The sequence below is a fragment of the Papilio machaon genome, chromosome 6, assembly GCF_912999745.1.
Source record: "Papilio machaon chromosome 6, ilPapMach1.1, whole genome shotgun sequence".
NCBI classification, from domain to species: domain Eukaryota; kingdom Metazoa; phylum Arthropoda; class Insecta; order Lepidoptera; family Papilionidae; genus Papilio; species Papilio machaon.
Window position 1 is genome coordinate 2693605 of NC_059991.1, and position 14301 is coordinate 2707905.

Below are 14301 nucleotides of genomic sequence, written 5' to 3' on the forward strand. Positions count from 1 at the left end.
TGATCTCTTGTGACGACGTTTCGTTAGACCTGATAATAATCCACTACATCGTACTTACAAATCTATGCTTTGATGTAAAACTATAGGTATGAACTAAAGAACTCAAACTGTCATACATAAATTATTCGTAGCATGTTCTACGGCGTAGCATGTATTGATATACGTGTAAGTATATTATAACTACCCAAATATTTATATAACAGCTAATTACTTTTTAATGCTTCATATTTTTCTAGGACTGGTATCATCATTCAGGTTACAATAAAGTATTCAGTAGAACTCAATAATCAATGTCGATATCTGATTTCAAGATCAGTTATTTGTTGTAACAACACTGCGGAAGTCTTTGCAATTATAACTCCATTAGTTGTTGAATGTGAAAATGTTTTGTGTTAAAACGACCTGTATATTTTTCGGTACGTTAATTTTGGTTAAAAAAAAACTTATAAACTAAAAATTGGAGTTAGTTTGTCAAATGTTTGACAAGAAAATTCGATGTACAATTGTAGCTTTTATTCTTATTCCGTAATTAGACTGAGGTTTGTTTAATAACTACCCCATAATTAACTAGTTAAATAATTATACACGACGCATGGTCGTAATTTAGAATTAACTTAAATTACCAAATGTAACGTCCTGAATGTAAGATTTCAGTTAAAAAAAAGTTAAACGAAAAAAAGAAGGTGTTTACATTCAAACCTGCCTTCTACAAATTTCTCGTCCAAACTTACATGAGCTATGGCAAAATCAGAAGACGGCAAAGAAAATTCTTTTACAATTCATTTACGATGTTAGAGAAACGCAATTATGGCGGCAACTTTAGGAAACTGTTTTTCATAATGGATTCTCTACCAAAATTTACTGGATGACATGATATAAGGTTCGACTAAGTATCCACTTCCACATGATTTTTACTTGTATTTTAAACTTAATATAAAATACAGCCGGACTGATCAGCAGAGCGGCTGAGTTGTAGGATTATATTTCATTATTATTCTTTGACTTTTTAAGTAAATTAGATAGACTCTATGATGGAAGATGAACGATGATGTACTCGTATAACGATAATGTAACGAAATAGCAAATAATTAAATAAAATAAGTTTTACGAAGAAAAAGTTGGTCTGATTCAAATCTGCTTTCTACATGAATAATGATAGAATCGTATCCTGGCAGTGCACTCTCTATTGTTGGTGTTTCGTAGCCTCGTAGCACCATCGTAGTAACTGCGTAGAGCGATACATAATCATGTCGTTTCAAGTCGAAATTCAAGACAATTTTTTGAAAAACTATGACGTCTTTTTGGTTATTTTATTATTTAAACATTTAAAAAACAACATACAAATTTCAATGTATATGTAACCGCATGCAATGAACGCATATACCACTTTATCGCATATTCGCTAAAGTGGAAAGAAAAGCGATTACAGCAATGACGTCACATATAGCTATGACATCAGCAGTGGGCGGATGGTGATTGAAGCCTTTTAGTGCATTAATGCATTACGTAGGTGCGAGAGATTAACTTATTTAAATAAGGGATAACAAATGAAAAAATGTTGCCGTCACAATACGCACTAGTAATCGTTTAAATCTTATTAAACGACAGTTTTTATCAATACAAACATGTGAGCAGATGAGATTTTATTGAATATTTGCTACAAAGAGACCAAAAAGTACTTAGTAAGCTTCACTAAAAGTGCTGCTATTCTCGAGGAACATACAAGGGTCATAAGATACTTGTCTCTATTTTAATACGAACGACGATATCATGGTAAATTTTGGAATCTGCATTAATTAAGAAAACTTCATAACATGTAACTTAGTTTAAAAAGTTTTATCAAGTGTTGCAAATTTAATTTATCCTTAATTAAGTGTTCGATTTCTGTATGAAAAATGTTAAGTTGGCAAATCGGCGCAAGGGATTATTTGAATGGTGACAGTGGCATATTTCAAAGCATTTACTAAAGATCTGGTTAATCTGTGGGCCGAATAATTATTAAGTTTAATTAATGAAACTTTATATAGGTTAAGCTATCGTTTAACAAAGCAAGTTTTGTCTGGAATACTCGTAGTTCTTAAATTCCATTGGAATATCTTATAATAAATCAGTCAAAAGCTTATCTAAATTTAGATATATATATATATATATATATATATATGTGGAAAGATTTAGTTTTTTTATTTAAGATTTTTGCTTTAGTATACTTTCTGGTAGCAGGTATTTTAATCTTTTGTATTGGCAACACTAACAAAAATGTCATGTCAGACGGTTGATTGTTAAAAAGAAGTTACGATTTGTTGTTGTGCAAAATTTAAATAAAAATCTTCAAGAAAACCGCTTTATTTTAATAACTGATCCCACAACTTTATTGGGGGCTCGTCCGGGATCGTGCTCAGTTAAAAATCAAGTGGTTGCAAGAGTGATTTGTAAGAAATATCAACGAAGACAACACGCCGCTTGCTCGCATACTAAGACGCCATTGTTACCCGGCAGTATCGAATGCTACGGGACGTTGACGAAATAATTTATCGAATGCTACGGGACGTTGACGAAATAATTTATCGAATGCTTCGGGAAGATGAAGAAATAATTCATCGAATGCTTGAGCGACGAGAAAAGAAAACCTTTTTAAGAAAATATGTGGTTGATATTATTTTACATTTTTGAACATTGAAGATTTAAAAGACTACGACTATACTATTTAATGACTCCACGACGTTTATCTTTTTGCACAAAACGAAGAAGAATATCAATTCCAAAAACGAAGATGCCACCAAAGAAAGACTCAGAAAATAAAGAGAAAGAAGAAGATGAAGAAGTTGAAGTACATATTTCATTTCAAGATTTAGAGAAGTCTATGACGATGTTTACCGGAGATGACACTTACCCGATTTCGGAATTTTTGGATGAATTTGAAGATGCTGCTGATTTAATGAAGTGGACTAAGGTTGAACGGTTAATCTATGCAAAAAGGCTTCTCGGTGGTACAGCGAAGTTGTTTTTGAGATCTGTGGGCAGAGTTAAAGACTACCCATCGCTCAAAAAAGCTCTAAAAGAAGAATTTGGGCCAAAACTTAACAGTGCAATGATTCATAAGAAGCTTACAACACGTAAGATGAGAAATGATGAGACATTACAGCAGTATTTCCTTGCTATGAAAGAAATTGCATTGCATGGTAAAATTGAAGACGCTGCATTAATGGAATACGTAATAGATGGTATTCGAGATACTGAATCAAACAAAGTTATCTTGTATGGCGCATCGGATTTAAGGGAATTTCGCAAGAAGTTGGACATTTACAGCGAGTTCAGGAAAAAGGTTGCAGCTCGACCAAGTCCAGCGAGTAGTACTTCCCATCATACTAAAAAGAAATTTACTGATGTCAAAAGATGCTTTAATTGCGGAGACCTTGATCATCAAGCTCCTACTTGCACAAAGGGAATAAAATGCTTTAAGTGTAATGAGTTTGGTCATAAAGGCAACGTATGCCCAAAAGCGCCTAAGAAAACATTGAACATACAGAAGAAACAAGAAAAGGTTTTAGTACCTTACAAGAACGTGAAGATTTTCGGATTTGACATAGAAAGTTTGATAGACACAGGAAGCGATGTTAATCTTATCACGAGATCAGAATTTATGAGGATCAGAAACGGAATTAAAGACGGTATAATTGATGATAAATCCATTTGTCTTACCGGCATAGCAGGAAGAGAGGTCTACACTAAAGGATCTTTTTTCGCTAAAATACAGATTGATGATGGATATGCCGATATTAAGTTACATATCGTAGAAGATGACGCTATTCCAGTAAATGTAATAATAGGTAATCCTATATTAAAAGAGTTTAAAGTAAATTTCACTACTGAAGGAATTTTCATGGAAAAACATCCAGTTCTTTCACTTTCTATCGAAGCAGATGCTGATGAGAAATATGACATTGAAGACTCCGAATTTGGAAATCAAATTGAGAAGATGATTGAAGACTATAACCCAAAGAAGGAAACCAAGAAAAGTAACGTCGAATTGAGAATTGTACTAACAGACGAAATTCCAATATTTCATAGTCCAAGACGCCTTTCACCATTAGAAACAGAAATAGTAAATAAACAAATAGAAGAGTGGCTACAACAGAAAATTATTAAGATTAGTAAATCCGATTTTGCATCCCCTATTGTGTTAGCTAATAAGAAAGATGGATCACGTAGATTTTGCATTGATTACAGACGCCTCAATAAGAAAATAATCAAAGAAAGATTCCCACTACCCTTAATAGAGGATCAAATCGACAAACTGAAAGAAGCTACAGTGTTTACGTCTTTGGATTTGAAGAATGGATTTTTACATGTTGACGTTAATGAGAATAGCCAAAAGTATACCTCTTTTGTGACGCCACAAGGTCAGTTCGAGTTTCTCAAGATGCCATTTGGCTTATGTTCAGCACCATCTGTGTTCCAGCGTTTTATCAACGACATTTTTCACGACTACATCGCCGATGGTACAGTCCTCGCATACCTCGATGACTTGATTTTACCGGCTAAGACAGAAGAGGAAGGATTGAAGAAGTTAGATAAAATCTTTCGAAGAGCTGAAGAATTCGGTCTGCAATTTAACTGGAAAAAATGCCACTTTATGAAAAAAGAAGTAGAGTATTTAGGCTACATAATTCGAGAAAATGAAGTACGACCATCAAAAGAAAAGATAAACGCAGTAGCACGATTTAAGACACCTTCTAATGTCAAAGCTGTACAATCATTTCTGGGATTAACAGGATATTTCCGAAAGTTTATTAGGAACTATTCACTGATTGCTAAACCACTGACAAATCTGCTCAAAAAAGACGCCATATTTAACTTCGATGAGGAATGCGAGAAAGCATTTTTACAACTGAAGAATATACTGTGCAGCTCACCTGTATTACGAATTTATAATCCAGAATTGGCGACAGAACTCCACACAGACGCCTGTACAGATGGATACGGGGCTGTTCTCCTGCAACGAAGTCCAATAGACAATCAACTACATCCGATTCATTATATGAGTAAAAAGACTACACCTGCAGAGAAGAAATACCATAGTTACTATCTAGAGATTTTGGCTATTGCAGAAGCAGTAAAAAAATTCCGTGTCTACTTACAAGGCATACGTTTCAAAATTGTTACCGATTGTACCGCTCTTACGATGACACTAAAGAAAAAAGATTTACCTCCGCGAGTTGCTCGGTGGGCGTTGCTTCTTGAGGAATACGATTATGATATTGAACACCGACCTGGATCTAGGATGAAACACGCAGACGCGCTGAGCCGCTACCCTGTAAACTGTTTAATACTTACCGAGACGACTGTACGATTGAAGAAAGCACAAGACGATGATGATCGTATAAACCTGTTGAAGAAAATTTTAGAAAAAGAACCCTACCAAGATTACATTTTAAGCAATAACATACTATACAAATTAAAAAATGGAACTAAAGTTATTGTTGTACCAAAGAAAATGCAGTATGAAATAATAAGGAAAAATCATGAGAAAGGACATTTTGGTATTGTAAAGACAGAAGAATTGATAAATAGAGATTATCACATAGAAAACCTACAAGCCAAGATTAGAAAAGTAATTGATAATTGTGTTGAGTGCATTCTGATATCACACAAAAAAGGGAAAAAAGAAGGATTTCTCCACCCTATTGACAAGGGTGATAAACCTCTGTTAACTTACCACATAGACCATCTTGGCCCTCTTACGTCTACACAGAAGAATTACAAGTACATACTTACCGTTGTAGATGGCTTTACGAAGTTTACCTGGATATACCCTTTAAAAACCTTGACGACTGACGAAACATTAGACAAATTGAAGAATCAACAACAAGCTTTTGGATCTCCTGAAAGAGTGATAACTGATCGCAACGCTGCTTTTACCTCAAACGATTTCAAGAAGTATTGCGAAGACGAGAATATTACACATTATACTATTACAACTGGTCAACCGAGAGGTAATGGGCAAGTGGAAAGGATCCATCAAATAATAATCAGTGTGCTGAGTAAATTAAGCGCCGATGATCCAACGAAATGGTATCGACATGTATCAAGTGTACAACGCTGTATAAATGGAACTTATCAAAGAAGTATTGGCATGACACCCTTTGAATTGACTTTCGGAGTTAAGATGAGAGATAATAATGAAGAATTGACTAAAATGTTAGAAGAAGAAAATATACAGAATTTTAACGAGAAAAGGTGTGAACTTAGAGAGAAGGCGAAAGAATCAATAAAAAGAATACAAGAAGAGAACATGAAAAACTATAACAGAAAGAGAAAAGAAGCCCAATCTTACGATGTTGGAGATTTGGTGGCTATTAAGAAGACACAATTTAGCCAAGGTAGCAAATTGTATCCTAAATTTCTTGGCCCTTATGAAATAATTAAAAAAAATAGAAATGATAGATACTCTCTGAAGAAAATTGGAAATGGAGAAGGCCCGATCAATACGAGTAGTTCAGCGGACTACATGAAGCACTGGACTACTAATGAAGAAATTACTTCATCTGAGTCAGATGAATGATCAGGAATGGCCGTGTGGAAAGATTTAGTTTTTTTATTTAAGATTTTTGCTTTAGTGTACTTTCTGGTAGCAGGTATTTTAATCTTTTGTATTGGCAACACTAACAAAAATGTCATGTCAGACGGTTGATTGTTAAAAAGAAGTTACGATTTGTTGTTGTGCAAAATTTAAATAAAAATCTTCAAGAAAACCGCTTTATTTTAATAACTGATCCCACATATATATATGATCTGTTGTATTACATTATATTCAGTTCAAGCCAACAGACTGAGTCAATACACAAAACATAATTCAAACTCTATTATTACATGTCCTCAAACAAACACAACAAATAAGTCAAACTTGAACCAGATATTAGCTGCTGGAAGTTCCTCATACAAGTGCTACATTTGTCAAGTTGTCGGTCTTTATGAATGTTAAGTACTAAGCAACTCGTGTAGTGGACGGCTGTGATTATTTAGATTTCAACTCCGCCCAGTCCGCGGCCTCAAGTTCACCGTAGCCAGGGGCCAGCGTTGCTAGATTTTATTTCATAGTACTTTACAACCGACCATCAAAACCTGATCGTTCCAATTTCACTATACATTTATGCATAGCGTACTCACTTTAACCCACTTAATTTAAAAGGTAATTCTAAATACCTTTTATTAATATTTTATGTTAGAAATAAACCTGTCATTATAAAAAATAGTTGAAAAGATATATGTTTTCAAGAATTACGAGTAACATAAATGGAACGATCTTTTCTAAAAAGTCATATGGACATTAAGTTTTAGGTAAGGAAATGAGTCTTCCGTCGTTAATTACCGCTGAGAAAAAAGCGTCGAGAACCTTGCTTACAAATCTTAGTCACATTTTCTCATTTTCTTACATTCAGCCTTAGACTGTCTCTTATTAGATTCCACAGTTAGCATACGTTTCCTTCTATTTACAAGTTGAGACGCGATGCGAGACGAATTGCAACACGAAAATATCAAAGTATACGGCTTAATTTTCGTTTCTAATTACACGAAATACTGCTTGCTTATCTCGTTAACGTTGAATTGCACATCGCTTACTTAGTACAACGGATTAAAACAGACGTAGTGTTTCGTACAAGTCTGATAATAATGTACATATTTATGCAAATTAAATTAATGAAGTGTTCAATCATAGGTTTGAAAACGCTTGACTTAGTAGTCAAATAAATTAGCAATCTTCTAGTAAAATCTATACTTAAACATTATTTTTACCGTGGGTGTTCACAGCTGAAAGATCTTAAAACATATTTATATCTCTGTTTTATTTATTCAAAGATAATAGAGAAGAATGATAATATATTTTTATTCAAATATTTCAACAATAAATGTCATCGTTTATGAAAAATATATAAGGATGAACTATAAATGAGGTTAAAGTGGAATATTTGAAAAGGTCAGTTTATTTATATACGAGCGACTTTCAATTTTGTTCTATCGTACCACGATATTACGACTGATATGGATTTAGTTTAAGCAATACGTTAATTATTCTACTTCGGTTATGTGACCTGGATTTCATTAGTAATCCGTACTATTACTATATGTCCGACTTTAAACAGGTTGGGGGAAAAGTCTTCCGCCATTTTTACATTAATGTTGTCATATTTTTTTTTATTATAAAAAGCAATAATTAAAATTAAAATAAAAAACTTAGTAACTAGCATATGTGTTCTTCCAGATGACATTTTACATCTGAGCCAAACTTTATCGAGATCCGTTGAACCGTTCTGGACACACCTTTTAACAAACATTCATCCATCCATTCAAAGTTTCGCACCACATTAACACCATTCACAGTCTCAGCCGTCTGGTTTATATTTTGACGTTCAAAAAATATCGTAAAATGAAACTATTTTTTTTTGATGACGTACATTTTTAACGACCTGCAACTCACAACTTAATAAAAATAAAATCTATATGTTTTGTTATGCTTATAACGAATATGAATATAAAATTATATGATCAATACTTTACGAGATATTAATCACTGCAGCCATCTACCTAAAATAATGGATTTCTTTTTCTTCAACATAATAAATACTGTTAGAAACTCGAACGAAATTTAAGATACATTTCGTGGTAGTTGAACAAAATACACATTAGAAGGATAGGTACCGTCTCAATATTATCAAAAGTATTATTGACTAGCTTTTACCCGCGACTCCGTCCGCGCGGAATAAAAAATAGAAAACGTGGTTAAAATTATCCTATGTCCGTTTCCTGGTTCTAAGCTACCTGCTCACCAATTTTCAGTCAAATCGATTCAGCCGTTCTTGATTTATAAATGGTGTAACTAACACAACTTTCTTTTATATATATAGAAGATTAATGATGTCACCATTTGTCACAGATGCCAATCTAACTTCTTACTAATATTATAAATGTTTAGATAGATGGATGGATGTTTGTTAGAAGGTATCTCCAGAATAGCTCAACGGATCTCGATGAAATTAGGCACAGATGTAGATCATAGTCTGGATAACATGGGCTACTTATTAAGTTTGTTTTTAATTCCACGCAGACAGAGTCGCGGACGACAGCTAGTAAATGATAAAGTTTACTTTGAAAATTAATTCACGCTCCTTGCTGTCGAAAGCTGTTCACTCACCCACTCGGCCATTGTGACTCGAGTGACCTAAATAATTGACAAGCAAAAGTATGTCAACTTATAACCTATTACATCATTTAAATTTAATCGTTTTTTTCTGTTATCAACGGCGCCAAGCGTCCTTTAAGATCGTTCACAACATAAAATATGCATTTTAAAGGCGGTCCACTCTCGGCGCACGTTAAAACGTCCGCAAGATGGCGAATGATGCTTCAGGAGCGATAAAGAGCACAGTTAACCTAGGCGCTGCGTGCGCTCCTTATTGTAACATACATACATTTTAATGACTTAAACTACGATCAAAAGTTATGCTTAAAATTATGTGCATACTCAAATACGTATTCAATAATTAATGTTGAAAGACAATTTGAGTAACTTGCCAATGCTTACTTGGTAATTTTCTAGGAGATTTTCTGTATATTGGTGATGATATGAACATTAACCGTTTGTATTTATCCCATATAACATAAAACATATGTATTGAAACAACTTTAATTAGAAGCTTTAAATAAGCACAAGCCAAGATAGTTATAATAACTTGCTAATTACAGATTTTTCAATACTTTTAAGGGAAAATGTGGATGATTCTCTTTGAGATTTAAGTTACCAGGACAACTAAAGAGGCTAGGAGTTAGGGTGGTAGCGCGCGGGGTCGTCGAACGGCGTCGGCGTCGCGTCCGGGCCGGGAGGGGCGCCGGTTTCGGCGCGCGCTATCGATCGGATCGCATACCTTCCTGCGGCCGCAGCAGAGCATCCTCCGAGCGCGCGACTGTCCGCCCGGCGAAGTCTTCAACCTGGCTAGCTTGCGCCACTGCATGGGGACAGGTTAGCGCGGCGCCTGCGGACGCGGCCGCGGGGCCGGCTGCTCGCGCATCGCGCCGCCGCCGGGCCTGATACGCGGCCGGAGCGCGCGAGCCTTCCTCGCGGAGTGCCCGCGCCCGCGGCCCGCCGCCCGCGCGCCTGCGCCGGCCCGCCCTCCCGCTCGCGACACGACCCCCGATCTCACACCCCACACCCCACGCGCCTCGCCTGCCCACTTACTCCTCGCGATTAATAATTCCGGCTACGCTGGCAGTGCGTATGTGGGTTAGTTTTTTGGCGATCGATGCGATTATTCTGTGCGAGCCGCTTCCGAGGTGCAACCGAGTCGGCAGTCAGCCTATTAGTGGCCCACGACATCGATAAGGTCGATGTTTAGTGACGTACTCGCATTCGCGATTCTAACCCTTTAGCGAACCTGTATCAATGGTCATTTAACTAACTTGAACAGGTGGTCAGTTACAATAAACTGTTATTGTAGTAACGCCGGCTTACCGCTTGCGTAATTTTTCTCTAAAGCTATTTTAGCTCATTGACCAAGTTTTAGAATATGCCGAGTTATACGAAATTATTATGAAAAATTTCGGTTGACATAGTCTTCCTTTGAATTTCGTTCTTTTTTACAAAAAGTTTACTTTAAATAACAAACTCAAAATTAAATCGGCTTACACAAAAATTTTACTTTTGATTTGAAAAATATTCCTAATAAGCTTTTCCGTAGGTCGGTTTCCCTAACTTCCTCTAACCACACAAAGGCCCGTCAAAACCGCACGAGGGTGGGTCGCAAACTTTGCTTACCTACTTTAAGACTGCGTTACTGTAACGCGGCCGTAAATTAATGGAATTTCTATGAGCTTTCTGGCATCCAGCTTACATACTTAGCATACAGAAATGTATCGGAGCTCGTGAGCCACCGTCCACAATAAACAATTAAATAATCCCGACGTTATTCAATTACATAGTCTATCAATTCTTGAATTTTCAAAGATTAAATGATAGTATTTACTTATTAAACACTGTTAGATGTAGAATCAGCTTCTCGCATACGTTTGCTACTCAATCACACATCTATACCTATGTAACAACTTATACATTTATTTTTATTTTAGGGGCAACATAAGCACTTTTAAAGCATAAGCGATAAATTTAAACACTTTCTACATGTCAGCTTACGTATTAAATGTACTAAAATAGTATGTCTAATTGGAAAAGTAACAAAAATTTGTAAAACATGTTGACGCAACGCTAATGTTTTCATAAAAGCGGATCGCGTGCTGATAGCATTAACTGTTGTGAAAATTGCTCCACGCACACTCAGCGTAATACAAATCGAGATTTGAAAAACCTTTGGAGGTGAATGTCACAAAAGTGTTCGCATGTGTATGGCCTGTCTGTGACCTGGAATAGCTAAGCTGAATGAAAACAACGAAGAACCCTTAACAATGAAAAATCCATAACGTGAAATTAAATTTGACATACTGTACATTTTTCATAGAGTATAGAGCAGGGATTCCTAGGGGTCGACATGAATGAAAACAGATTTTGGGGGTCGATGAGGTCTAAAAATCGACCCATATTAATAATACTCTGCTAACTTAAAGCATTGTTAATTCTCACTCTGTCTTCTCCTATTCACCTAAGTCAGAATGAAAAATAACACTATGTAGCAGCTGTTTTAAGTTAGCGGACCATTCTGAATAAGGGGGTTGATCTTAAAAGTAGGGGATTTGGCCATGGGGGCCTTAAAAGTAGGTATTATGGCCTGAGGTAACAGTTCATTTTGGAAAAGGAGTCACTTGTCCCAAATAGTTTGGGGATCCCTGCTATAGAGTATGTCTATAACGCGCGCTTTTTAATTATCCTATCGCTATTCTAAATTCTTAATACATATATGTATAGGTCTCAGGTAAAAGGTTTCTTACACTTTTCAAATATTAAATGCATACTACTAAGAATAAGGAGTCGATAGTTGCCCCCCTTACTTGCTAATCACAGAAAATTCTTGATGCTATTAAGAAAAGTATATTTAAAATTATGACATTTTATTTGATTTACTTTCATTGGGTATTAAATTATTATTAACGTATACAATAATAGACTTATATCTGCATGTAACAAAGTCGTCAGTCCCTAATTTCGAAATAGCGTGGTGTCCACCAGCCGAATTGATTAGGGCAATTTACTCAATTATTTTTATTTTTGTTTTTAGATACGAACGATACTTTTATTTTTTATATTCTTTATTTTATAATGTAAAGCTATAGAACGAAGCAGTGGAATAACCATGACGAAAAAATCCCATGCCTCAATTGATCGATTGTATTAGTTTTATAATTTTTTGACTTCGACATATTTGAATGAAAGTTATGTCACTCTCTCAAAGCCCTCAATAATGAAGTACAGCAGATCTTGAATACGAAAAATATAGTTTCTCGTATTTTACAGAAACTGCAATTAAATTCAACTGGAATTGCAATTAAAAAAATCTTTCAACTTTATCATGACATTTATTATGTTATATAAAAAAATAATGTTAAAATGATATTACAAATAATACTTTACATTTCATAATTTATTTAACAACAGCAATTACAATATTCAATTAACTAAATCTTGCATGTGTTATTTAAATTTACTTGGTAAAATACTTTATTCTAATTAATTGAAATAAATATCCCACAAATTACTACACTTATTCAATAAATTATTCTTAACTTCATATAAATAGTCATACATGTTGTGTGATTTAGGTTTTAAAAGTTAAAGTTTTAATATGCTGAATTAAATCATTCTTTATTTTGCCGTAGTTGCTCCCATGGATCCTGTAGCATTGAAGGATGTAGATATGCATCAATGTTGCTCTTGTTATTATCTCTTCCATAACTGCTATTGCTGTCACTCTGTGAATGTGATACATAATTAAGAAGACTCTATACACAAAAAAAGAAATATGAATAGCAAGTAATCGGCCAGTTTTAAATAACTAAAAAATATGTAAGTCAAAACTGATTGCATGGAAACATATTAATATAAGCTGAGAATAGCTAGTTTAGAAGATCTACCAAATTAATAATAATGAAGCGATTACAGTATAAAAACAACACCATCACTAGTATGTGATGGCTTTTAGATATGTTGAATGTAAAAAGTGGTTTAAAGAATGGGCTTACAAACAATAGGCGCCCAATAAATTTTATGTTATAAATAGAATGGTTTTTATACCGTATAACTATTTCTTGAAGAGTTGTTGCCCCAACGATTATTATAATGACCACGTCGCCTTTGAAAATTTTGTTGCCTATTGTTTTGAAATGAGTTTTGATTTCTTCCCTGCCATCGTTCTTGTACAGGAGTACTTTGATTTAAAGGAATAAAGTCGTCAGACATTTTAAATTCTCTTTACTGTAGTCGGATCAACTTAAATAAGTAAGTCAACAATATATAAGTGTTTATACTTTAAAGGAGTATAACACACGCAAATCTATTGGCGCGGATACTAATAAACTTTTGTACTGTCTGGTAATAACTTCTGTCTGATTTACAGTTATTTTTCAGTGAACATAAATAATCTTATGCTAATCAAAGTATTTATAAATAATTAATAATATAAATATATCAAACGTTCCTGTTATTTGATAAAATTGTTATTTTGACAGCTAGTTTGACAGTGTCGGTTTCCAACTGTAATCTGTCAGCTGTCAGTGTCACAAACAAAGAGTATGGATTTTTATTAAGAAACGTCCATATATTTAAGTTTTTGTAAAAGTCAAATTGTGGCGATCAAGCAGTAATTTAAGTAAAATGTACAGTTATTTCTTAAAATATTTTAATTCGATGATTATTGTTAGATTACCATTTTAATGTCAGTTTCATTAATTTTTACGTATATTTAACCACAATTATCAGTGCATATCCTGTAGTATTCAATCTATAGTTGCTGTAGTTTTTTTCTTTATTCTATATCAATCTGCAAAACAACAGATTTGAGAGGTTGAATGAGAGCTGTGGTACAATTTGTTTTTATTGTTTTTGGATAAAATTTTGCATTTATTTCTATTATCAGTAATGTCTTTAAGTGGTGTTGATTTTATATATTAAACGTATCATCGTAATAATGTGGATTGCGTCAAAAACACCTAAATTAGGTGTCGGTAAGTTTGACATATAGTTTTAATCAAAATTAATGTATCCTGATTACTATTACAGCGGAAATGTTAAGACATGTCTTGAATTTTTAATAAATAATATTATAAAATGTTCTTTCTGCTTATCTTCCGCCTATCGTCGAGATA

At 34.3% G+C, this 14301-nt stretch overlaps 2 protein-coding genes across 2 annotated transcripts in view; one reads left to right on the forward strand and one right to left on the reverse strand.

Annotated features, from left to right (window-relative positions):
- LOC106716536 (rho GTPase-activating protein 100F) overlaps positions 1-1217 on the reverse strand; it is a 28708-nt gene extending 27491 nt beyond the window's left edge. Inside the window, exon 1 of the mRNA XM_045678392.1 lies at positions 1146-1217. Coding sequence (XP_045534348.1) covers positions 1146-1217 — 72 coding nt within the window. The remainder of the gene's footprint in view (positions 1-1145) is intronic.
- A 12774-nt stretch (positions 1218-13991) lies between these two features.
- The window catches only part of LOC106716535 (dedicator of cytokinesis protein 3), a 45157-nt gene continuing 44847 nt past the window's right edge, over positions 13992-14301 (forward strand). The window contains exon 1 of the mRNA XM_045678465.1: positions 13992-14160. Coding sequence (XP_045534421.1) covers positions 14124-14160 — 37 coding nt within the window. The 5' untranslated portion in view covers positions 13992-14123. The remainder of the gene's footprint in view (positions 14161-14301) is intronic.